Source organism: Thalassophryne amazonica, chromosome 16 (genome assembly GCF_902500255.1).
Source record: "Thalassophryne amazonica chromosome 16, fThaAma1.1, whole genome shotgun sequence".
In the NCBI taxonomy this organism is placed as follows: domain Eukaryota; kingdom Metazoa; phylum Chordata; class Actinopteri; order Batrachoidiformes; family Batrachoididae; genus Thalassophryne; species Thalassophryne amazonica.
Window position 1 is genome coordinate 58,797,248 of NC_047118.1, and position 27,441 is coordinate 58,824,688.

A 27,441-nucleotide genomic window follows, 5' to 3' on the forward strand; every position below is an offset into this window, starting at 1 on the left:
AGAAATTGTTTAACAGCTTGGGCATGTTCCAACTTGCCCGTTAAGATTTCCAACGGAGGTGTTTTTCCTGCCGCGACCCCCCGCGGTCGGGTCCAGCCCGACATGCGACTCTGCCCGCACGTTCTTTCATTACAAAATGACCGTTAACAATGGAATGTCCGAATAAACTCCTCATGCCGACTTCTTCTGAAAGTTCTCTGTTCTCTGACGACTTACTGCGTCAACAGAGCCTGAAATGTGGAAGTTTTCAACTTGAAACGGCGAGACGCTGCCGCCTCGAAGCGCAGATCGCCGTCAGGCGCCGTGGACCGTCCTTAAAGCGACACTACCAGACCAAAATCTCTCATCAGCCGTTAAAATTTTTACCGAAAACCAGCTGAATTTATTGAATGGTGTCCACTCAGTTGTGCCTTACAGTTTTGAAAAATTTTTTATCAAACAAAGCAACAGTCTCTGAGCCATTCCTAAACAATGAAAAAAATCGACGAGCGGGTGGACGACTCCTCACTCAAAGCCTGCCCACAGGCGAATGACGTAACCGACAGGCGTGAAAAAACTCTCGCATGCCCACGAGGGTTCAAGCATGTCTGATGTAATCACACGTGATTCAAATCCATATGGTTTTTGAAAAAATAATAAGGTCGGATACTTTTCTAATAGACCTCGTATATTATTTTGAGGAGGAAAGTGAGAGTTTTTTTTGTTGGAAGGAGTCCCTCTGGGACAGAGAAGAAGCGAAGCCGGCTACAGCCAAAAAATCAAATCCATACATCAGCTACAGCAGGACTCGTGCAAGTTAAAGAGTCGGAAGTAATGATTTGCAATCTGACATATAATTTTTTTAAAAGATAGTGTTGACTGGAGTGTGATATGCCTTTTAAGCAGACTACAACCAAATGATTACAAAAGTTACTTAATTGGTTTAATATTTCACAGGTGGAATGTTGTTTGCTTCCCCATGACCGGGTCCCAGAAAAGCGGTAGAAGATGAGTAAGTGAGTGAGGAATGTTCACTGAATAACAATGCCGCCTACAATCATTTTAAATCTGTACAGAGTAATGATTTATGAGATATCTTTATTTCCACAAAATCAAATAAACTTAAAATTGACTAAATAAATAAATAAGTCACAATGCGCTGCACAGCAGGGCTGCCACAAAGGATTATTTTGATAAACGACTAGTCACCGATTATTTTTGTGATTAGTCGACTCATCGGATCACACGTAAATTGTGGCTTATCGTACCAGCATGCAGCTGCTCTTATATAACCATCATTAGCTTCAAGCTTAAGGTATGTGCTAACTAAAAATGACAATTAAGATGACCATTCATTCAACTTTTACTTGGTAAAGTCTCCATTGAAGAGAAACGTAATTTTTTAAGCACTGTAACGTAGCGTTATAAAACATTAGCGTTATCAAATTTCCTATTCAAAAATGACATCACTGCTATAACGTTATGGCAAACACATATGTGTGATGAGGCTAATGGAATTGTCATTGTTAATGCTAACATTTACAGCTAAAGTAGTAGCTCACTACAGACATTAATGTTAGTGGCTAACTAGCCAATTAGCTTACCGAGACAACTATCTCGCTTGCGCCTGCATTGTCGTACTGCCGTGGAAGGCAAGTTCTGCCTTGCAGATTTGGCATTGCACATTTTTCTTTTTAATTTGGTTCAAATGCTCCCAAATTGTGAGCTCCGTTGCCAGCAAGCCATGATAGTTTTGGGCTTAACTTTTCCAGTGACATCACAGCTGACACTGATTACCACTACTGCGCATGTGCATCAACAAAGATGACGATTATTAAATTAGTCACCAACGATTTTGATAGTCGACATAATCGTGACTAGTCAACTAATTGTGGCAGCCCTACAGCACAGTAAATTTATCTAACATATTAGAAGACATGTATTCCAATTTATAAAGGTTTAATGAAAGAAAAAAAGTTTACATTTTCACTCTGTAACGGTGCTCCAGTGCCTGACTGAGCCCACGACTGCTCACGAGATTAAAGCTACATTTAAATTTTGAACCCAGAAGCAAGTTCTCCGTCTATCCAATATTGTGTTTTTAACCTTTTAAATATTATTTATTACCTACACATAAGATCAACTGACATGAAATATGGCATAAAATAATGAAATGAAATTTACATCATATTTAACTTAAACTGTCTCAAGTTGTAGCGCTTACAAAAGATAAAGAAAATATTCCAAATCTTGAATTATTTATTTGATTATGCTTCACATAGACCCATTGATGTTTGAGAAAGGCCCATCATAGAGAGTAAATGGCCCATCATAGAGAGTAAATGGCCCATTAGTTCAGGCACTGAGGGACGATTAGCCTATACTCCCCTTTGGAAATATGAATCACTGATTTAAGACATTTTTTCCCCACACTTCCATTCCAATATTAAATATTCTTGAAAATTAAAAGTTCATTGCTCTTTGAAAGACTGCACTTGCATTTTATGGTCTATTATATCAATGGCATAAAATGGTCTTAAAACAACACTGATGAAAATATATGATTTATTATGACATTTGTGGAGGCAATATACCATCCAGCAAAATTTGTTATCGTGACAGGCCTACTTGTTAGCACAGACTAAAAAGTATGACAACCCTCATTTTTGTGAAAAGGAGGATCATACATATTGTTTGTCAACACAGAAGACAAGGAAGCATCAATCCCTCTTCACCAAAGAAACAAAAACATGAAAGGAAACAAAAGTCTGACTGATAGCACAGTGCAATCTGTAAACTCGCCACCAGATGACACTAAATCCTACACACTGGAGCTTTAAAAATTAAACCAAATCAATTGGGTAAACACCACAAATGGCTGTACAATAACATGTTGAGGACTTTTTTTTTTAAGGCAAAACCAGCTAAATGAAGGAAAATGCAGATACTCAGCCATGTTTTCTCTTCTCCAAACCTCTGTTCCTCCATCTCAATTTTTAATTCCCAGCCAAGCAGAGCAAAAATAAACAACAGCTGTGCCTTTGGAATTCTGCAGGTAGACTGCACTCTTACAATCACAGAGCCAGAAACAGAGCTAAAGCAGGACAGGGAGAGCACAGAGTGAGGCTTGCAGCCATCAACAGCAAATGCAAAAAACAAACTCTTAGAAACAGCCAATTCAAAGCTGCTGATCAGCAATTAGCCAAAGTTTAATTACATCTTCAGATTTATGTGAAACCTGTTTCTGAGGGCTAGATGTATTCACAAAGCATCTGTACACAGTAATAGAAATAAATTTGCTGGATTACATCTACATAATAAATTCAGAATCCATGTCAGGCCATGCTGGAATTAATCACCACAATTAAACTCTACTGAAAAAAACTCACTGCAGCATGTAAACATTCTCTGAAAAAGATTTTTTTTTAATATGCTCATATTGCAATTACATAGCATGGACAGGAATGGCTGTAGTGAGTTGCAAGGGTCTGGGCTGACCTGTATGCACAGTGTTTGTGGAGTTAGATGAGCAAAAGGGAGAGGAGGGTTTGGATTTTGCTGCAGCAGGCTCAGAGGTGGAAGGACGCCCCGAGGTGGTGAGAGGCAGCGTCCCCGGGGGCAGAGGCTGGCCCCTCTTCAGCACCTGCTTGTGCTCCTGCTGGCGAAAGCGAGGGGGCACCTCTCTGGGCAGGTAACGCTGCTGGAGCAGAGTCTGGGCCTGCTGTGATGTCTGCAACTGGCCTCCGGAGGGAGCACGACTGCCATTGCCGCTGCTGGGGGGTAGTGATGGGACGGCACCGGGGTTGGTAGGGGGAACAGGAGGGGTGGGATCGAGCTTGGCAGAGTCTGGCACTGGAGTGGGGGTGGAAAAGAAGCAAGAGAGAAGAAGCGCAGGGATGAGGCAGGTGCAGGAACATTAGGAAAAAGCAGCAATGTTGAGCACACAGCGATACGGTCATCAATATGATTTAAATGATAAAATCTACCAAAAATAAATAAATACATTTTATAAGCCAGCTAATTAATTGCTTGAAAATAATTATCCTGCTTTCACACTGGCTCGATTCAGTTAGTTGATCTGAATCACGATGCACCACATTCTTACACAGCCAGGTCCATAAGTATATGGACAGCAACCATTTTTGTAACTTTGCCTGTACACCGACAGACTTGCGTCCTGTAACAGACTGGCATCCTGTCCAGGCTGTACTCTGCCTCAGGCTCTATGACTGCTGGGATAGGCTCCAGCCGCCCACGACCCTTAATTGAAGTAAGCGGTTGAAGGGGAGTGAGTGCCTGTACACCACCACGATGGAGTTGATATGAAATAATCAACATGCGCTTGTAGTGTAAACTTTCACATTTAATTCAAGAAGAGGTTATCCTATGTCGGCCCCTTTGGGGCTGCTGCTGATCTTCAAATTCTGTAGCGTGAAGCGAGCAAGAGTCTACGCCATCACCCTTCCCCCACCCCCTCTGACAGGACTCCATTCCAACACAGGTTACTTCCCCAGCCATGGTCAGTACCCATTAAAATGTGGGTGGATTGAGACAATGCAGATTAAGTGTCTTGTCCAAGGACACAGACAGGTCAGCTGCTTATGCACTGAGCTGCTCAGTTAAAGCATTTAGGAATCACAGCCATTTTTGGACACATTCCCTCACTTTTCAGAGGCCATAAGTAATTGGACAAATATAGACATTACAGTTACCAGGATGCTCATCGCAAATTAGAAGGAGTTATACACTCCTGTAGCTGTGACTGGAGAAACTGTGCACAATCCAACTTTTGTCTGTTGCATCACTAGTTATATGGCTTCATGGTGTAGTGGAACAGACAAGGATTTTTAGAAAAGAAAATGGCTCAAATTTTACATGTGTCTTCTGGTTTGAATCCACAGCTTATTTCAGCGGTTCCTGCAACACCTTGCCAAGTCAAATTGTACAGAAAAGTGCTTTGATCACTGGTATTGCAATAGTTTTGTTCATGGCTCATGCATCACAGCCATATGTTGCCCTTGTGCACTTGCAGAAAATTATCCCATCTATATCTTCAGTGTTTTTGGCAAAGCTAGTGTGACTGAACATTTCCTCCCCTTTGGTTCTTTTTGAAACCCACAGTTACATTTGAATGAATAAGAAAAAGTTAAATTTTAAAAAGTCGTACAAGACTATGCCTATAAATGCTCAAGAATTTACAGTCACTTTAGGCTGCCTGAATCGCAGTTCTAGGCAGTGGTCAATTTAAACACCAGGCTGCAGTCTGTGGAAGCAGAGAGCTGTAATATTCTCAGGGTAGCACTGTAATAATCTGTTTATGGAGATGCCCCAGACACACAAGTCTCACAGTATGGGATCTGTCACAGTGCCTGCTCACAGAGTCAAAGTGATGAGGGGTCAATTCTTCCATAATGACCTCAAAATTTGATTGTTGTAGCACTGTGGCCCATTTGCACCATCAGGAGAGTAATGTTAAGAGTCCTTAGCCCACACAGCAAAAGATATTCATGCGACAGGTTACGATCCTTAAAATGATTCACTCTCAATGATCCACCAAAGCTGTTAACTTGTACAAAGGGCTGGGCAAATGGCAAAACAAAATAAATAAAATCACGACCCCCCCCAATATTGATCAACTGTAATATTTATAACAACATGTCATTTGAGAATGGTACCATTTTGAAGAGTATGATGACTGAAGTATGAATAACCCAGATAGTTTAGTATATGAACTTTATAATACTTTATTAAAAAAAAAAGAACAACAATGTAAACATATTTATCTACCAGCACAGGAATACAAGTTAGCACTTCTTGTAACACCAAAATAATTTAATAAAAGATATTACTGCAATCCCAAATTATTTGACTGACAACAATAAACAGCTACCAACAAGCTTATAATGTTACCGTGATAAAAGCCCTCACACTCAGCAGTAACACTGTCTGTCCAATCTGCTGTCACAGATAACGTTCTTTGTCTCTAATCTGACAGATGCTGTGTGAGAAATCCCTTGACTGTAGGCACAGACTGTAAAAACAAGTTTTTCCTTCTGTGAGGATGACAACTTTTGCTCTGTCTGATTGGTTGATTGAAAAGGTGCTGCAGTGATGACACTGCAATTCCTTTGCAATGTCATCAAAAGTTCAGATATTTTTAACACAGATGTCCATGTCAGGTCTGGTTTCATAAAGCAGTCTAATCTTTTAGTCTCCTAAGCTTACTTAAGAGACTAAGGTTAGTTGCCCAACATTAGCCATCTCCGTTTCACATCGACGACTAAACTTGTAGATTAGCAATTTTACGTCAGTCAATGATTTTCACGGTCACAGCAGCCTTGTGAGTGCCCTTGCCAAGAAATGCCTCCAATGCGCGACAGTTTTGTTTACTTCCAGGTTGGTCTGTCTGCTACAAACATGGCTGAGTCCGCTGCAGCAGAGAAATGCTCCTGACCTTGGCATCCATAAACATCTCCAATGGATTATTCCAGTTCCGGAACACCTGCTCCCGCCGCAAGTCTCTCCTTCCTTCCTCCTCCATCAAGTGGTGGTCCATGATAGCCGCCTCTTTTATTTGATAAGACACTGAAGTTTTGTCGACTAAATTAAGATTATCTGTACCAGACTAAAAACTTGAGTCAAAAAAATGCAAAACTTTAGCCGACTAAGCACTAACGTTAAAAGATGAGCATACTAAGTGAGTTTAGATTAGACTGCTTTATGAAACCGGGCCCAGGTTTTTTTTTGCCTAGATCCCGATCAGAGTAATTTCATATTGAGTATCTTCTGATAGAGGGTCAGGATCAAATACTTGTAGTTTCTAAGATGTTATACTTCAATTATTTCTTTTATTTTTAATCATTTAAGTAAACAGATTTTTTATATGGCTTATCAATTCCACTGCATGCAGTATTGTAGTAGTAAAATTAGGACACATTGATTCAACGTTTTAGTTGTGAGAACCGATAAATCTCACTATTATTATTATTACCATTATTATTATTATTCATCCCCTCACTCTTCTGGCTATGCACCTATACAATCTCTATGAGCAGTTGGAAGACAGAGAACGCAGAGAAGAACTCATTTATGTGGAAACTGATTGGCCGGTAAGAAAGATATATCACATCAGAAGTGGGATGCAAACAATTGGTGGCCATTATGACTTGAGACTTGACGATTCATGACTTGAGAGTGACTTGATGGTGACTTTGTCCCACCTCTGTATCACATTCATCAGAAAAAGACTTGGTGCACAAGTGAAGTGAAGGAAAGCTAACTATATTTTTAAAAACTTGCATTGCAGCAGCACTGACTGCAACAGAGCATAATAACAGACTGGATGCTCGCTGTGCTCGTACCGCATATATGAAATAAATCAAGAGAGAATACGCACTTGGTTTTAATTCATCCAGTCACCAAACAATAAAAAGATAACCCTATTCCAATTGCTTCCAATCAGCTTGGGAAATCCTTAGCTTTCAACTTAAAGTGCTCAGAGTGACCACACAAAGCAAATAAGACACTGTTAGATCTATCCATATCAATTGAAAGTGTACAAAGCTTTTCACCAGAACTGACAAAAATTTGTATGCAATCCCTTTTTGAGATCATGTAACTGGCTAGCCCTAGTTGTTCAGCTGCTGGCACTAAATATTTATGTCCCAATAAGCGAAGTGCGCAACGCATCTGCACATGCGTAGGTCAAACGGGGCAAAAATTCCAGCTCCCAAACTCACACCGCTCCCATTGAATTTCGTATACAGTAGCATTAGCGGACTGTAAAAGTTAAGGCTTTTACACGGATTGTTTCAAAGGCTGTAAGCCTTAAGCGACGCATACAATAACGACAGGTGCGCATTGTGCTGTTTTCAAATGCTTGAACGGAATTTATAGGCTTGAAAGTTGGCTGAACACACATGATTGCAAAGCTCTGTCGAGTCCACACAAAGATGGAAAGAAGAAATGTGGTCGTAAACCTCCGTTCATTCTACACAATTTCGCCACAGAAAAGAAAGATTCAGACGGACGTAAAACACGGACTAAAATTGTAAGTTTCTTGCACACATTTATTTTGTCAATATCCTGAAACCGTGCCGCCATTTTCGTGCATCGGCGTATGATTGTAATGTCGCGCCATGAATGACGTGACGCGTAATATTGTAAAACTGACATGTTTTATAAACAAACTGCATGCATGCACATATCATTGTATGTCTGTCAACTTATCAAAACAAACGTGACACCAAAGAGGTTATATGTGAGACTCACCGTCATTGTCGTCATTATGAAGCCGGCGGAGTAGCGATTTCTCATCCCTGCTTAGCAAATATTCTGCAATATCCAGAGTTTCAGTCTCTGGACTTCGTCTAACCATCCGTCAGTTGCCTTCAAGGGGTCAAGGGGTTTGTCTCCAACTATCAACCAGGACTGGTCATTTTCAACAGTAGCGTGCTCTTCCTCCTTTGTCGGCACTAACGGTAGTTTCTGTAACGATGCAGCACACGCAAGCACAACCAGCTGTTCTTTCTGCTTCTGTCCACTGCCATATGTAGTTCTGGTTGTAACAGGCAATCCGCGGAGCTTACAAAAAGGCTTTAAATAGTCAACTTTCCAGAGGTTAAAATGATCCAAATCACAGCACTCCTCGCTGCTTTCTGCCACCATAGCTTGTGGGTTCGTAGTCGAAAAATTTAGCCTACCCGTAATGCACCACGCAGCCTGAGATGTGCACTTCACTTATTGCTTTCGTCGCCAATACTAATACACTATAAAAGACATTTACATGTTCTAAATCCTTCACAACATATGCACAAATATCTTAATATTCACAAGCCATTTTAAACCAAGACTTTTCAAACCGCAAAAGTCACTTCAGTCAATGGTTTTAAATCCTCACCACCCCGCCCTGTTCTCAGTATTGAGAATGACTGATTTTGAGGTTGTATTTTTTTTTTTTAAAGATCCTTCTTACTTCGTTATTTTACACTCTTGTTCAGTTGTCTAAGGAGCTGGACTACCAACATGTAGGCCTGGGCTTGATGTCTATTCAAGCTACCCGTCTTGTCCCAATCCACCCAACCATAAATGAGGACAGGCCTAGGCTGATGAAGTATCCTGCATCGGACTTGCATCCTAGACGCAGACTGTCATGTGGATCATGTGACAGAATCTTGGGATAAGCACTGACATAAGAAAGCTTCAGGGTTTATATAAGACTTATTTACTTCGGTCAGTACAGAGACTACTGGATAGAACTTGCCAGGTTGGGAAATCAATGACTGATGACATGCAAGCTTTCCTCAGCCAACATTCACAATTTAACACATCAACAGTTTGATTCATAGAAAATGAAAACAATGGTCTTATTAAAGGTCTAAGCCTTTCTTAGGACAAGTCATAAACAGAATGAAAGTCTCTTCATTCTACACCACATGTAACTGTGTCAAGAGGAAAATCCAAAATATTAAACAAGACAAATATAACATTCATAATTATCAAATCAGTTCAGAGAGAGATGTCATTTTTTCTAATCGTCACTGTACCTGAAGCATAGCACATCACCTTGGATCTTGGATAGCAACCACCTAGGCAGACAACCGGTCCATCCCCACTTTTTAAAAGTAACCAACTACAGTACGAATCTGTTGTTGCAGCTAGGTGAAGCGTCAGCACCCCGTTAGCCTTCTCTAGTCGCTGAGCCACTTGCTGGATAATGCACAGAGAAACACACAACCACAGAGAAGCACACTCCACTGTGTGACCATGTTGCCGCTGTACAGCAATTGGACGTGCCGTACACTGGATGACAATGGAATGAAAGGCAGGTGCAGGAATCCAGCACCGATTCACACCCTGTGTGCTCTACACACCACAATATAAATGTACAAGTAAATATACATGTCTGTAAAGCTTTTTTTGATGATTTCTGAATTCATCTTATGAGTTCATTATCAAGTCATTCTTATCAATTAATCACATTTTAATCACAATTTTGCTGACTAATATATGCTTGAGCTCATCCATCTAGGGTACCTGGTGTTTGAGATATACAAAAAATATATGTTTTTCAGACTACGTTTTCCTTGTCCTTGACCTTAGGCCAAACTACTCTATTCCCACGAAGTTTGAAGGAAATCCATCTAGCAGTTTTTGATTTTTCTTGTCCACAGACACACATGGCGCTGAAAACAATATCATGCTCACTGTTTTAACATTGCGCAGGATAACAATCACAAAAACTACATTGAAAAAGTGCTTCAAGAATAAACCCAGACATCAGGTGATCAGAAAAAGTACAGTGAACTAAAGTGGTATTCAAAGCTCTATGAATAACAAAACATAAGATTGTCGGGAAGATAAAAATTGTGGCAAGCCTGCAGCAAAAAAAGGAAAAAAAAAAAAAAGAAGCCTTTGTGCTGTAATACGAGTAATGCTTAGCCATTGGCTGCCATCCCGAGTGTGCAGTGAAGCAACGAATAACATACAGGAGGCCGAACACAGAGAACAGTTATGTAATGCTGAGGCCCACAGTGGGGGTGGGGGGCGGGGGGGGGTACAGGATAGGGCCATGGAGCATGCATTCAAACAGCCTCGCACAAAGACTGACATGTTCGTTTACATATTGCAACCGACTGCCTATCTTTTTTTCTGTGTCAGTGTACGTGGGTGGGTGGGGGTGGCAGCTTCTACGTAATTTCTGCCCCTGGGATTGCAGATGTTTTTTGGGCAGTCTCACTGAGCTGTGCTAAAACCTGTCTGTGCTTTTCCCTCCGTGCAGCTCAGGAATCCGAGGCTTTAAAGCCGGAGCTCCCCTCTCTTCGGAATTCTCGACATCTGCTCAATTTCATCTCTGCTGTTGCCCTTCGTCTCTCCCCACCTTCCTTCACTCTGATGTCTTTCTCCTTCATTCACTGTGGTTTCCCTTTATCCTCTTATCATTATTACTGAATTAGGGGTGGCAGATGGACACAGCAGCTCACGGCCAATTCCCCCAGCTGATTTTAAGAGGTGATTTTCTCTTAGAAAACACAGGACGTTGTGGCTGAGACACCATTTGAAGAAAAAAGCCTATGGAAGCGATTTTTATACAGCTGGCACTCTGATGTGTGACAGATTCTTCTGGAAATGGGGGGGGGGGGGCTGCACCTTTATCCAATCACAGCAGAGAGAGAGAGAGAGAGAGAGAGAGAGAGAGAGAGAGAGAGAGAGAGAGAGAGAGAGATGTGATTTTACGAGGTCTATTAGAAAAGAAACCGACCTTTTTATTTTTTCAAAAACTATATGGATTTGAATCACGTGTGATTGCATCAGACTAGCTTGAACCCTCGTGCGCATGCGTGAGTTTTGTCACACCTGTCGGTTGCGTCATTCACCTGTGGGCAGGCTTTGAGTGAGCACCCCCTCATCGGAATTCTTTTGTCTGAGTTCTTCCTGAGAGACTGGCGCTTTGCTTGATCAAAATTTTTTCAGGGACTGTAAGGCACATCCAAGTGGACACCATTCAAGAAATTCAGATGGTTTTCAGTGAAAATTTTAACGGCTGATGAGAGATTAAGGAGTGTTACTATCGCTTTAAGGACAGCCCACGGCGCCGGACGGCGCGCTGCGCCCCGAGCCACCGTTGTCAGCCTGTTTCGAGCTGAAAACTTCCACATTTAAGCCTCTGTTGACCCAGGACATTGTGAGAGAACAGAGAAGTTTCAGAAGAGGTCGGGATCAGCAGTTTATCCGGACATTCCACTGTTAAAGGAGATTTTGTAATGAAAGACGTGCGGACGAATTCGCGCGTCAGCAAAACACCTCCGTGTTGATAACCATTCGTAAGATTCAGGCGGTTTTCAATGGTTTTCAGTCGAGTGAGTATCCGAGAAATTGTTTAACAGCTGGGCATGTTCAAACTTGTCCTGTAATGCTTCCAACAGAGGTGTTTTGTTGTGGCGCCGCGAGATAAGCGGCTGGGTGCCGACGCGCGAATCCGTTCGCACATCTTTCATTACAAAATCTCCTTTAACGGTGGAATGTCCAGATAAACTGCTGATCCCGACCTCTTCTGAAACTTCTCTGTTCTCTCACAATGTCCTGGGTCAACAGAGGCTTAAATGTGGAAGTTTTCAGCTCGAAACAGGCTGACGACGGTGGCTCGGGGCGCGGCGTGCCATCCGGCGCCGTGGGCTGTCCTTAAAGCGATAGTAACACTCCTTAATCTCTCATCAGCCGTTAAAATTTTCACCGAAAACCGTCTGAATTTCTCGAATGGTGTCCACTTGGATGTGCCTTACAGTTCCTGAAAAAATTTTTGATCAAGCAAAGCGCCAGTCTCTCAGGAAGAAGTCAGACAAAGGAATTCCGACGAGGGGGGTGGACCAGTGCTCACTCAAAGCCTGCCCACAGGCGAATGACGCAACCGACAGGCATGAAAAAACTCACGCATGCGCACGAGGGTTCAAGCTTGTCTGACGCAATCACACGTGATTCAAATCCATATAGTTTTTGAAAAAAATAAAAAGGTCGGTTTCTTTTCTAATAGACCTCATATACGAGCAAAGGAGGTAAAGCAGGAAAGGCAAGATGATGAAGAGAATGTGTGTTCGACAGCCTGCAACCCTCTTCTATAGCTCCACAGTGAGCAGGAGTCTCACTGCCTGAAACCAGCTCAGCTCTAAATCCGCTTACAGTTAGAACACCATTTGCCTTTGGTGTGCTGCAGTGCCTCAAAATTTTCTTAAAAATACTTGCAGATTCTGCAAAATGTGACTTGTGAAATGGATAATTACAATTTACACACTACAAAAATGAAAAAAAAAATCTTAACATTCAGACTTCATTTAAGACACAATAACTTAAGCAGAATTTCAGTTTTGAAAGTAGGTTTTTCGGTTATATCAGAGAACCAAAAGACTTTTAAGCTGCTGTTATTTCTAATAGATGTAAGGCTGACATCCAAATAAATAAATAATAAATAAATAAATCTCAAAAGCAGTTTTCTCAGGTCATTTCAAGAGCGTATAGTGAATTCTCACTTGTTCTATTGTCAGATGTTTAACTTGTTCCAATGTTTAAAAAACAAATCTGCCAACACTTAAGATTTTTTGAAGTAAGATCTTGAAATTGGGCACCGTAGTCTCGTTTGAGGGCGGGCGCTAAAGAGGTGAAATATGACGCATATGATGCAATATCCTACATCCGGGGACAGCCCTCGTCTGTCCCCATCAGAAACATGGGACTTTCTCAAGAGTTTTTGGCAAATTACACAGCAAACAAAGCGAAAATGCAAAGAAAAAGTGACGATGCAGTAGAAAGCAGACATGTGTTACAGTTTGTTTATGACTCGGAACTGTAACATGTCGAGGTGGTTGTGCAGGCGAGAGACCACAGCTACTCTGTCAAGGTGTATAGGCTAAAACTTACCGTCATGACCTCTCCCATTTGTCTTGTCTTCCCTTCTCCACTGGAAACTGAAGAAAACTGCATTTTTCACGACTGCTTCGGTGATTGCCGCCAAAAACAAAACAGTACACTATTTTTACATTAAAAGTGATGATGTGTTTGAGCAGGCTGTCCCCAGAGGTGGGCAAATCCCACCATATCATGCAGGTGTTCAAACGAGACTGAGGTTCCCTATTAGCAGCAACTCCTGGCCAATCCATAAACCTTTAAAGAGGTAGGTAAGAACAGCACGACCTGGGCAGGATGAATGAAGGTTAAACATGTCCTTCCTCCCATTTTGCAGTTACCCAACAAGCCAATCTAAGGCTAACAGGCTCATTTTGGTTTGGGTGTTTGATTAATGCATATTTGTGTGGACCGGGTCGTGGTTATCATAACTGCTGGCTTGGAGCAGATATAACAAAGTATGACCAGTATATTACCTCAGTAACCACTGAACTAACAGCAGCCCTAAAGTCAAATCTACCTGCCATTTAGTAGGGGTGGGAATCTCTGTGCACCTCATAATTCAACTAGGTTTCATAGGGCTATATTTCACTCATATTTCACCAGTGGAGGAGTGGAGGAGATACTTAATCTTAGGAAATACTTAGGAGATACTGGAGGAGTTTAAGTATCTCGGGGTCTTGTTCACGAGTGAGGGAAGGATGGAGCGTGAGATCGATAGACGGATCGGTGCAGCGTCTGCAGTGATGCGGTCGCTGTATCGGACCGTCGTGGTGAAGAAAGAGCTGAGTAGGGGGGCAAAGCTCTCGATTTACCGATCGATCTACGTTCCGATCCTCACCTATGGGCATTAGATTTGGCTCATGACCGAAAGAACGAGATCGCGGGTACAAGCGGCCGAGATGAGTTTCCTCCGCAGGGTGGCTGGGCGCTCCCTTAGAGATAGGATGAGGAGCTCGGTCACTCGGGAGGAGCTCAGAGTCGAGCCGCTGCTCCTCCACGTCAAAAGGAGTCAGTTGAGGTGGCTCGGGCATCTTTTCCAGATGCCCCCTGGACGCCTCGCTGGAGAGGTGTTCCGGGCATGTCCCATTGGGAGGAGGCCCGGGGAAGACCCAGGACACGCTGGAAGGATTACATCTCTCAGCTGGCTTGGGAACGCCTTGGGGTTCCCCGGAGGAGCTGGGGGAGGTGTGTGTGGATCGGGAGGTCTGGGCGGCTTTGCTTGAGCTGCTGCCCCCGCGACCCGACTCCGGATAAAGCGGAAGAAAATGGATGGATGGATATTTCACTTATCAATGCATCTTTCTCTCTCTGAAATAGCTGTGGAGACAACTTTAGGTGACTACAAATGATAGTCATGATACTCGGCAAATAAGCTATTTGGATTGTTTCTTAACCCTTTATGAAACAGCAGAATGAGCCTGCTTTCAGCTGAGCCTTTAATGTGCTGACAGAGGGTGAAGAAAAAAAAGCAGAGATTTTCTTTTGTGTACACAAAAGTGTTGCGCCACATAACTGATTTTTTTTTTTTTTTTTTTTTACTTTGAAGTTAAAAAACATGTTCAGATGGAACCAGAACTTGTCACTACATGCTTCTCCCGTGGTTTATTGCCTATAGTCAAAAACAGGTGTTTCTTTTGTTTCATTACAGAGCGCAGGATCTGCAGCTGCTGCTCGCTGTGTCGCCCAGACAGACAGCACGCTGAAATGACAATAAAGCCATATGACAAATGTAATGAAATGAAAAAGAACATTTCTGGATAAAAAAAAAATTACTCCATTAAAAGTAAAAACAGATTTAAATAAGGAACGTGGAAAATGCTTGTTAATGGTGGCAAGCACCGCGTTCTAACCACAACAATTACCATCTATAAAATCGACTGGCATTTGTGAATCGATTCAGAATAGCCCATGTCTGCATTGCAATGCATCTTAGAATAATTTTTTTCTCCACCCTACCAATTAGTACTGACCTGGTGATCACACAGCTAACATAAATTAATACAATTTATTTATATAGCACCAGATCACAACACAAGTCCCCTCAAGGCTCTTCAAGAAGGTCTAAAATTACACACATACACACACACACACACACACAACAGTGTAAAGGGAAAAAAAAAAAACTCCCTTTGGCATTTGTTTGTTTGTTTTGTTTTTTGGATCTTGGGAAGAAAGTCAAGCAGACCCATCTCAGAGGGGTGACCATTAGCTTTGGCCATACTGCCAATAACAATATAAAACAAAGCACAACAAAGAACTGCCAAACATGCAAGAGAGAGAAGCTGGAGCTTAGCATCTAGTTACTTATAATGTCAAGTGATCTTATTAAACAAGTGTCCATTCAGTCCAACAGTACGGGACATGGACTTGGTACAGAATTGTGACAGTCCTTCCGATGACAGTTCTGATTCCAAGTCCCAACTTACCAATAAGCCATCCTCAACTTAGTCTTTAAAAAAAATTTAATAACTGTAAGATTTCACTCAAAAGAAATACTGCAGCACAGACATCTTTGATAGTTCATTAGTACAATTAACTGCATAACAAGTCATATTTTCTCAGATATTTATAATAAAATGTTCAGAAAGGACAAAATGTGTGACATACCAGGGTTCTAGTACTTTTGGCGGGCACTGTATACTGACCAAAATAGCAATCAGAAATAATCAAATGTGTTTTTTAACAAAAAGACTAAAATGTCTAGACTGAAACAAGACTAAAATACACTGAGTTCTGGTTTGACTAAAACTAGACTAAAATTAACAGGCTTTAGTCAATTAAATCCTGACTTATATAAGTGGTATGTGAATGAATAAATATGACAAAAAGTAATAAGACATTTGACACAAGACTAAGTCTAAATTAAAAACAGGTGACAAAATTAACACCAGCGGAGCTACACACAGCTGCCACTCAAAGCAACCATGGCCCTGATTATTGCTAACTTTATAGCTAGCTTTTCTATAGCTAGCTAGCTTTGCACCAGGCTGTAAACATGTTTATTTGTGCTATAAATTTGGGGATTTTTAACATGGGGACCTAAGAGAAATGAATCACCTTTGGAGCCAGTGGTTCAAGTGGTTATTCAAGGAACTGCAAGATTAGCCAGTTCTGCATTGCAACATTTTTCTGTACCAGAGGTTGGGCCGCGATTTCATCTCAGATATGACTCAAAACAAGATGTTTCCAAAATTCTTTCACTTTACATTTTTAAGATATAGAGTATTATCTATAAACAAGTCATTTTAGAAGATGGTGCCGTTGTATGTGGCCTGCCGTCGGCACTCGCTTCTTTTAGTGTCATTTTTATTGTTTTTGCACTTTGTTGCATGGAATGTGTCACCGCTCCTAGTGTATGATTGCCAGACTCTTATCAGCGTTCGGGCTTCGCTGTTCCTGGCTCGGGCGGACGGCCAGGGACGCGGCTGCCCCCGCCGCCTGTCTTAGCGTCCGTACCGGACTTTCTACGCCGGCCGCTTGGCGTGTTGCCTCGGCGTCTCGCCGCAGAGGACGCGGGAAGAGAGGAGGAGTCCGTGTTCGGCTCAGAGTATGCCTGGCTGTTTCCTGCAAACATGCTCCATGACAATTTATAGCCGGATTCTTCACACCATATGACAGCTACGACGTGCGGCGTTCCCTGACTTTTCGCTATCGGTGGCTCCGGCCGGTTGTGCGGGGTGCCGGGTCTCCACTTCTGCGTCCTGTGAGGAGCTGCAGTCATGGCTGCGTGCAGGAGAACCTGCGCCCGCTCAGTCATGTCTCGCAGCAGACTGACGTGCGCTCAGTCCATGTGGCGCTCGTCAACACAAGGTCACTCACAAGGAGACTTTCATTTTGAATGACTTTTTCTCCAGTCGTGATCTGGACTTTCTCCTGTTAACGGAGACCTGGTTGAAACCAGGTGAAAATAGCGCCTTTTCTGAGCTCCCCCCCCCCCCCGGCTGCTCATTTTTCAGCTCCCTGCGAGCATCAGGTAGAGGCGGGGGTGTGGCCATGGTTTTTAAAGACAGCTTTAAATGCCGATTTTTATCTTCTAATGCCTACTCCACTTTTGAACTTCAGTTGTTTGTGATGGAGTTCGACTGTCCTGTGCTCTGTGCTGTTGTTTACTGTCCACCAAAATTTAATAAGGATTTTATTCAAGAGTTTTCTGAGTTTCTGGCAGATTTTATCCCAAAATATGATAAATAAATAAATAAATTTTTGGTCTGTGGTGATTTTAATATTCATATCTGTTGTCCTTCTAATCAGCTGGCTGATGATTTTAAAAGCCTCCTGAACTCTTTTGGTCTAACACAAGTTGTGGATGGACCAACACATAATCTTGGACACACCTTGGACCTGGTTATTTATTTTGGGCTCTCAGTTTCACTTAAGGACATATCAGACATTGCTATTTCAGATCACTTTCCTGTTATTTTTGAATTTATTGCTCCTCCATCTGCTAGTAAGCCACTTGTTCCTGTCTCTCACCACTGTTTGGTCACCTCCTCGACAGTGGGGGACTTTGCTGCTGCTTTCATGGACTCTCAGTTTTATGCCATGAATGGACTGGTTTCTCCATTACTCCCAGATAACATCCTCTCTTCTTTCCACTCTACATGCACAGTAATTTTGGACTCTGTTGCACCGATGCGCTGCAAATCCAGGAAATCAAAATCCGACCCCTGGTTACTGCCACGACCCGTGCCCTCAGGCAAAGCTGCAGACGGGCGGAGAGAAAATGGAAAAAGGACAAACTACAGGTGTCTCTGGGTTTTCTGAGGGACAGTCTAACTGACTATCAGAAGGCTGTGAAGGAGGCAAAAGCACAATATCTGTCTCATATTATTTCGAGCAGTTGTCATCGTCCCAGTGTGTTATTTCAGACTATAAACTCAGTTGTAAATCCACACACCTCTGTTTTGATGGACGCTACAACCACAACTTGTGAGGAGTTTCTTCAGTTTTTTATTGATAAGGTTTCATCAGTCAGACAGAACGCTGATCAGAGCTGTAATGTTGAGTTGTCTGCTCCTCGTGCACATTCTGCTGTGCTCGAACAGTTTGAGCCCATTTCTTTTGCATCTCTCGCTGATGTTGTAAAACACATAAAATCTACAAGTTGTCCTTTAGATGTTGTTCCAGCTAAGATGCTGAAGGAGGTTTTTAATACTGTTGGGGCGGGTCTCCTAACTTTTATCAATGCTTGTCTTAGATCAGGGTCTGTTCCAGCTGCTTTTAAACATGCTGTGGTTCGACCTCTTCTTAAAAAACCTCACCTGGTCTCATCAGTTTTATTCAATTTTAGACCTGTGTCTCATCTGCCATTTCTATCTAAGGTTTTAGAAAAGGTTGTCTTTTTACAGTTACAATCATTTTTAGAAGACAATCTCATCCTTGAAAAATTCCAATCTGGGTTTAGATCGCGACACAGCACTGAGTCAGCACTTTTAAAAGTTCATAATGACATCACTTTGTCAGTGGATGCAGGGAATCCTGCTGTGCTGGTTCTGTTGGACCTCACAGCAGCCTTTGATACTGTGGATCACACAGTACCTGTTTCCCGGTTGGAACATTTTATTGGCATTCATGGTACTGCACTTAAGTGCTTTAGATCATATTTGGCTGAAAGGAGCTTTTCTGTCATGATTGGGGACCTTTCCTCATCAACTGCTCCTCTGTGCTGTGGAGTGCCGCAGGGATCTGTCCTTGGGCCAATTCTATTTTCTTTGTACATTCTGCCATTGGGGTCAATTATAACCCAGCACAACCTGTCCTTTCATTGTTATGCAGATGATCTGCAAATCTATCTGCCTGTGAGGACTAATGGGAGTGATGCTTTGTCATCACTATTTAATTGTATTCGTGATGTAAAGCAGTGGCTGTCCCAAAACTTCCTTTACCTGAATGATGGTAAAACGGAGATCATAGTGTTTGAGCGCATTGGCATACCAAATGTGGTAACACCAAATTTTGGTGCTTTGGCTAACTATGTAAAACCAGCTGTCAAGAATTTGGGAGTGATATTTGACAGCTGTTTGAGGTTCGATCAACAGATAAATTCTGTTGTCAAAGCTAGTTTTTTCCAACTTCGCCTTTTGGCTAAAATAAAGCACTTTCTCAGTAGACGTGATCTTGAGACAGCCATTCATGCTTTCATCAGCTCCAGACTTGATTATTGTAATGCACTTTATTTGGGCATTAATCAGTCATCTCTTGCACGTCTCCAGTTGGTGCAGAATGCTGCTGCTCATCTTTTGACAAACACTTTTAGATGTGAGCATATTACGCCCGTCCTGTACTCACTCCACTGGCTTCCAATTCGTTTTAGAATTGATTTTAAAATTTTAATGTTTGTTTTTAAAGCTATTTATGGCCTTGCACCTCCCTAATTGTCTGAAATTTTAACTTTGCGCACCTACAGTAGGACATTAAGGGCGTCTGGCCAGCGTTACTTAGATGTTCCAAGGTCAAGATATAAACGCTGGGGTGATCATGCTTTCGTGGAAGCTGGCCCGAGACTGTGGAATGAGCTACCTCTTGAGTTACGTACTATTCCTGACCTAGCACTTTTTAAATCTAAGTTAAAGACTTATTTATTTAAACTGGCTTTTAACACTTAGTGGGGAGGTGACATGTTCTGTTATTTTTATGTTCTTTTTTATGTGTTGTTTTAAAATTTTATTTTATATGTGTTTTATTTTTGTAAATTTGTGTTTTTAATGTTAAGCACTTTGGACACCAGTCGGTGCTGTAAAGCACTTTATAAATAAATGTTGATTGATTGATTGATTGACTTTTAACTTCAGAGGAGAAAATGATGAGAATGAGCACTTTTTCGGCACATTGAGATAGACGTGCGGAAGAATTCGCGCTTCGGGACGGAGCCGAATGGCGCAGAACAAAGCAACGCCGTGATAAAGCCCCAGCTTGTCCACAATTTCTCGGATAGTCACACAACTGAAAAGCCACCGAAAGCGAAAAAGTGCTATGTCCACCTCTTCTGCCATTGCAAAGCTCCAAATCGTTCAGACATTTTCCTCGCAATGAAAATCCGACGAGGGGGTGGACCACTGCTCACTAAAAGCCTGCTCACAGGCGAATGACGCAACTGACAGGCGTGAAAAAACTCACGCATGCGCACGAAGGTTCAAGCTTGGCTGATGCAAGCACACATGATTCAAATCCATAAGGTTGTTGCAAAAAATAAAAAGGTCAGATACTTTTCTAACAGACCTCGTATGTATATGTACAGTGGGGCAAATAACTATTTGATCCATTTTACAAGTTTTCCCAAAAACAAAGAATGGAGAGGTCTGTAAATTTTATCACAGAGACAGAATGTAAAAAACAAATTCAGAAAATCACATTGTATGATTTTTTAAATAATTCATTTGCATTTTATTGCATGAAATAAGTATTTGACCCCCTACCAACCAGCAAGAATTCTGGTTCTGACAGACCTATTAGTTTTTCTTTAAGAAGCCCTCTTATTCTGCACTCTTTACCTGTATTAATTGCACCTGTTTGAACTCGTTAACCTGTATGAAAGACACCTGCGAACACACTCAATCAATCACATGCCAACATATCCACCATGGCCAAGACGAAAGAGCTGTCTAAGGACACCAGGGACAAAATTGTAGGCCTGCACAAGGCTGGGAAGGCCTACAGGACAACAGACAAGCAGCTTGGTGAGAAGGCAAGAACTGTTGGCGGAAATATTAGAAAATAAAAGAAACACAAGATGACTGTCAATCTTCCTCGATCTGGAGCTCCATGTAATATCTCACCTCGTGGGGTAAGGATGATTCTGAGAAAGCCCAGAACTACACATGAGGAACTGGTCAATGACCTGAAGGGAGCTGGAACCACAGTTGCAAAGATTACATTAGTAACACACTACGCCGCCATAGTTTAAAATCCTGCAGGGCAGCAAGGTCACCCTGCTCAAGCAGCACATGTCCAGGCCTGTTTGAAGTTCACCAGTGACCATCTGGATGATCCAGAGGAGGCATGGGAGAAGGCCATGTGATCAGATAAGACCAGAATAGAGCTTTTTGGTATCAATACCGCTCGCTGTGTTTGAAGGATGAGAACAACCCTAAGAACACCATCCCAACCATGAAGCATGGGGTGGAAACATCATTTTTGGGGGTGTTTTTCTGCAAAGGCGACAGGACGACTGCACCGTAATGAAGGGAGGATGGATGGGGTCATGTATTGTGAAATTTTGGCAAACAACCTCCTTCTCTCAGTAACAGCATTGAAGATGGGTCATGGTTGGGTCTTCCAGCATGACAATGACCCAAAACACACAGTCAGGGTAACTAAGTAGTGGCTGTGTAAGAAACATTTCAAGGACCTGGAGTGGCCTGCCCAGTCTCCAGACCTGAACTCAGTAGAAAATCTTTGGAGGAAGCTGAAACTCGAAAACTGAAAGATCCGGAGAAGATCTGTATGGAGGAGTGGACCAAAATCCCTGCTGCAGTGTGCAAACTTGGTCAAGAACTACAGGAAATGTCTGACCTCTGTAACTGCCAACAATGGTTTCTGTACCAAATATTAAGGTCTGTTTTTCTGTTGTATTAAATACTTATTTCATGCAATAAAATACAAATAATTGTTTAAAAATCATAGAATGTGATTTTCTGTTTTTTTTTCTTTTTGTTTTTTTTTTAGATTCTGTCGCTCACAGTTTAAGTGTACCTACGATAAAAATTACAGACCTCTCCATTCTTTGTAGGTGGGAAAACCTGCAAAATCAACAGCGGAGCAAAAACTTACTTGCTCTTACTTACTTGCTTGCAAATACTTACTTACGTGGAAGAAACACAAGATGACTGTCAATCTCCCTCGGTCTGGGATTCCATGCAAGATCTCACTTTGTGGGGTAACGATGATTCTGAGAAAGCTCAGAACTACACAGGAGGACCTGGTCAATGACCTGAAGAGAGCTGGGACCACATTCACAAAGATTACATTAGTAACACATGATGCTGTCATGGTTTAAAATCCTGCAGGGCAGCAAGGTCCCCCCCGCTCAAGCCAGCACATGTCCAGGCCCGTTTGAAGTTCACCAGTGACCATCTGGATGATCCAGAGGAGGCATGTGAGAAGGTCATGTGGTCAGATGAGACCAAAATAGAGCATTTTGGAATCAACTCCACTTACCTTGTTTAAAGGATGAGAACAACCCCAAGAAAACCATCCCAACCGTGAAGCATGGGGGTGGAAACATCATACTATGAGGCTGCTCTTCTGAAAAGGGGACGACTGCACCGTATTGAAGGGATGATGGATTGGGTCATGTTTTGCGAGATTTTGGCAAACAACTTCCTTCCCTCAGTAAGAGCAGTAAAGATGGGTCATGGCTGGGTCTTCCAGCATGACAATTACCCCAAACACACAGCCAGGGCAACTAAGGAGGGGCTCCGTAAGAAGCATTTCAAGGTCCTGGAGTGGCCTGGCCAGTCTCCAGACCTGAACTCAATAGAAAATCTTTGGAGGGAGCTGAAACTCCAAACCTGAAAGATTTGGAAAAGATCTGTATGGAGGAGTGGACCAAAATCCCCGCTGCAGTGTGTGAAATCCTGGGATAAAACTACAAGAAATGTTTGACCTCTGTAATAGCAAACAAAGGCTACTGTACCAAACATTAACATTGATTTTCACAGGTGTTCAAATATTTATTTGGAGCAGTAACATACAAATAAATTATAAAAATCACACATTGTGATTTCCGTAATTTTTTTAGATTACGTCTCTCACAGTGGACATGTACCTAAGATGAAAATTTCAGACCCCTCCATGATTTCTAAGTGGGAGAACTTGCAAAATTGCAGGGTGTTCAAGTACTTATTTTCCTCACTGTACATACACACACACACACACACACATGTATATATATATATATATATATATATATATATATATATATATACACACACACACACACACACACACACACACACACACACACACACACACATATATACACGTACATACAATGAACCTGCAATGTAAACATATAAACTGAATGTTGCACCTGAGAGAACGCCATTTAAGTATTGATACTGGCAGAGCTTCCATAGTAAATCGGAGATAAAGGGAGATGAATCACTGTCGATTGTTGATGTTTAATAATAGCACCTTCCTGACTCAGCTTTCCATTCATCAAAGTGGGTTTCCATGCTCTTGGGTAGACGGTACAAAGACGCACGTGACACAAGTTCACTTGTGAGCGATTACAGGCTTTGCACAGCTGAGCCTTTAATCAGCCAAGTTAAGGCATGAATGAAGCATTTACAAACTACATGAACATCTTGTTTGTCTAAACACGGCTGTTGTTTCTTGACGTTTATTATGACACAACAGTACTCCAACACACAGGAGGGCTGGTTTTGGACACTCCCACTCGAGGAAACAAGTACAAGAAGATTAGTTTTAGGGCTTTTCCACAACTCAAAGGCAACTGCTGTGTAAAGCTCATACATGTGGTACAATAAATAAAAACATCAAATAAATACAGTAGTGTTCAGAATAATAGTAGTGCTATGTGACTAAAAAGATTAATCCAGGTTTTGAGTATATTTCTCATTGTTACATGGGAAACAAGGTACCAGTAGATTCAGTAGATTCTCACAAATCCAACAAGACCAAGCACTCATGATAGGCACATTCTTAAGGCTATGAAATTGGGCTATTAGTAAAAAAGTAGAAAAGGGGTGTTCACAATAATAGTAGTGTGGCATTCAGCCAGTGAGTTCGTCAATTCTGTGGAACAAATAGGTGTGAATCAGGTGTCCCCTATTTAAGGATGAAGCCAGCACCTGTTGAACATGCTTTTCTCTTTGAAAGCCTGAGGAAAATGGGACGTTCAAGACATTGTTCAGAAGAACAGCGTAGTTTGATTTAAAAATTGATTGGAGAGGGGAAAACCTATACGCAGGTGCAAACAATTATAGGCTGTTCATCTACAATGATCTCCAATGTTTTAAAATGGACAAAAAAACCAGAGACGCGTGGAAGAAAACGGAAAACAATCATCAAAATGGATAGAAGAATAACCAGAATGGCAAAGGCTCACCCACTGATCAGCTCCAGGATGATCAAAGACAGTCTGGAGTTACCTGTAAGTGCTGTGACAGTTAGAAGACGCTTGTGTGAAGGTAATTTATTTGCAAGAATCCCCCACAAAGTCCCTCTGTCAAATAAAAGACGTGCAGAAGACGTTACAATTTGCCAAAGAACACATCAACTGGCCTAAAGAGAAAAGGAGGAATATTTTGTGGACTGATGAGAGTAAAATTGTTCTTTTGGGGTCCAAGGGCCGCAGACAGTTTGTGAGACAACCCCCAAATTCTGAATTCAAGCCATAGTTCACAGTGAAGACAGTGAAGCATGGTGGTGCAAGCATCATGATATGGGCATGTTTCTCCTACTATGGTGTTGGGCCTATATATCGCATACCAGGTATCATGGATCAGTTTGGATATGTCAAAATACTTGAAGAGGTCATGTTGCCTTATGCTGAAGAGGACATGCCCTTGAAATGGGTGTTTCAACAAGACAATGACCCCAAGCACACTAGTAAATGAGCAAAATCTTGGTTCCAAACCAACAAAATTAATGCATCGCAGATGTGAAGAAATCATGAAAAACTGTGGTTATACAACTAAATAGTAGTTTAGTGATTCACAGGATTGCTAAAAAAGCAGTTTGAACATAACAGTTTTGAGTTTGTAGCGTCAACAGCAGATGCTACTATTATTGTGAACACCCCCTTTTCTACTTTTTTTTTTTACTAATAGCCCAATTTCATAGCCTTAAGAGTGTGCATATCATGAATGCTTGGTCTTGTTGGATTTGTGAGAATCTACTGAATCTACTTGTACCTGGTTTCCCATGTAACAATAAGAAATATACTCAAAACCTGGATTAATCTTTTTAGTCACATAGCACTACTATTATTCTGAACACTACCTTAAATAAACCAATACAAGGACATCTGGACTAGACATCTATACTACTTCCATTGCCTCAGGCTGGGAAGTGGGTGTATCTTCATGGAAATAATCACAAAAATAGTGGGCAGGTTTACCATTTTACACTGTTTTATGTGAACCTACAGAATAAATGTGCTGTACTAGCATATGGAGTATAATACCTGAAAGTAGCAAAGTTCAATGTTTTATGATTTATCAAGCTACAACCCCCCCCCACCCCCCCCTTGTTTTTAGTCGCTTGAATTGGGGCGTTCTGTAATTTTGACAACCCAGTTGGGTTAATGACATGTGTACAGTTGTGGTCAGCTGTTTATGGTCATCATGGACATAAATATCATGTTAATATTGCGCTCAATGATTTATTCGAATTTTTTCTGGGGCAAAATAATTGTACCCACAAGGCCAAAGGAAATCCCACATTTCACCTGGCTGCTGCAGATAGTTGATTATTTTCGAGATGTGGGGATGCAATGGTTCTGGATGCAGCAATGTCCAGCACCTGCACATGCAGACTTAGAACAACATACGCTTTGTTTCAAATAAACAAAATAAAATAAATTAAAAGGAGGGTGTGCACAAGTTATATTTCAGATTGTCTGAAATGGGTCAAAAATATTCATATGGTAAACCTAATATTTGGCTGGATGTCCCTTGCAAAATTCACCTTGACCACATACTTGTGACATCAACACACAGGACTGGTAAAGAACAATTTAGTTTGTTGATTCCTGGAGCTGAACTGGCTTTTACATACAGTCTGGATATTTTTGAACAAGTTGAGGTCAAGACTTTGGGAATGACATTCCAAAAGGGCCACTGTCCTGTTGGGGAAATCAACTGTGTGCTAAATTTGTATAATCTCGAGGGAGATTATTATATGTGTGTGTGTGTGTGTGTGTGTGTGTGTGTGTGTGTGTGTGTGTGTGTGTGTGTGTGTGTGTGTGTGTGTGTGTGTGTGTGTGTGTGTGTGTGTGTGTGTGTGTGTGTGTGTGTGTGTGTGCGTGCCTTTTGGAGGAATGATATATGGGTTGAATGGACTGAATTGTTGGGACACAAATAACCAGTAGAATATTTGGAGGACTAAAGGTGAGGGATTCAACCTCAAGAACACTGCAGCAGATGCTAAGTATTTTAGTGGTTGCATTAGCTCCAGCGGCAGCAAAACAACCCCACAGCATGATCCAACCACCATCACTGTACTGTGTGTTGGTCAATCCAATAAGTGCGGTCATATAAACATTTATACGTTGGCAGAGAGACGCTACCAGCTGGAGTCAATCACTAATAGGAAGTGAACAGGCCTTTGCAAGTTAACAGACATATGGGTGCTTTTAGCACCAGTGAATTCAGAATCTCATTGGGTGTACAAATATTTATGGATACAGTATGCTTTGATATCAGGAAACACAAAACACATTACAACTTGTGTGTGAAATTCTTGTGTGTTTTTTCCATTCACAGTGTATGTTGTACAATCATTCTGTCATCGAAAAAGATCAGTTCAAATAAATCACTGAAAGCCCAAATCTGCCCCGATATTTATGTCCACGATGAGTGTATGTAAACATCTGACCACAGTGTACGCAACCGACTACAACTCTGAATGATTGAATGTCAACTGAAAATTAAATTTTGGATGCTGAAAAAAAAAGTTACATGCCCTGCATCAAAATTCCTGGCTCAACATAACATAAACTTTAGTATATTGCAATGTTTGCTGGTGGGTGTATAAATACTAACTACACACACACACACATATACATACATATACACACATACACACATATACATACATATACACACATACACACATATACACATACATATACACACATACACACATATACACATACATATACACATATATATACACACATATACACATACATATACACATACATATATACATATACACATATACACTCAACAAAAATATAAATGCAACACTTTTGGTTTTGCTCCCATTTTGTATGAGATGAACTCAAAGATCTAAAACTTTTTCCACATACACAATATCACCATTTCCCTCAAATATTGTTCACAAACCAGTCTAAATCTGTGATAGTGAGCACTT

General features: G+C 41.5%; 1 protein-coding gene across 4 annotated transcripts in view; it reads right to left on the reverse strand.

The window, feature by feature from the left end:
* tnrc6c1 (trinucleotide repeat containing adaptor 6C1) overlaps positions 1–27,441 on the reverse strand; it is a 216,108-nt gene that overhangs the window by 75,489 nt on the left and 113,178 nt on the right. For 2 of the 4 annotated variants that reach the window (XM_034189809.1, XM_034189808.1), the window contains exon 4: positions 3,478–3,831. The exons of 1 other annotated variant lie outside the window; for it this stretch is intronic. In XM_034189809.1, coding sequence (XP_034045700.1) covers positions 3,478–3,831 — 354 coding nt within the window. Of the gene's footprint in view, positions 1–3,477; positions 3,832–22,178; positions 22,222–27,441 lie in introns of those variants that run through there. One more of the 4 variants, XM_034189810.1, reaches the window with a different exon arrangement.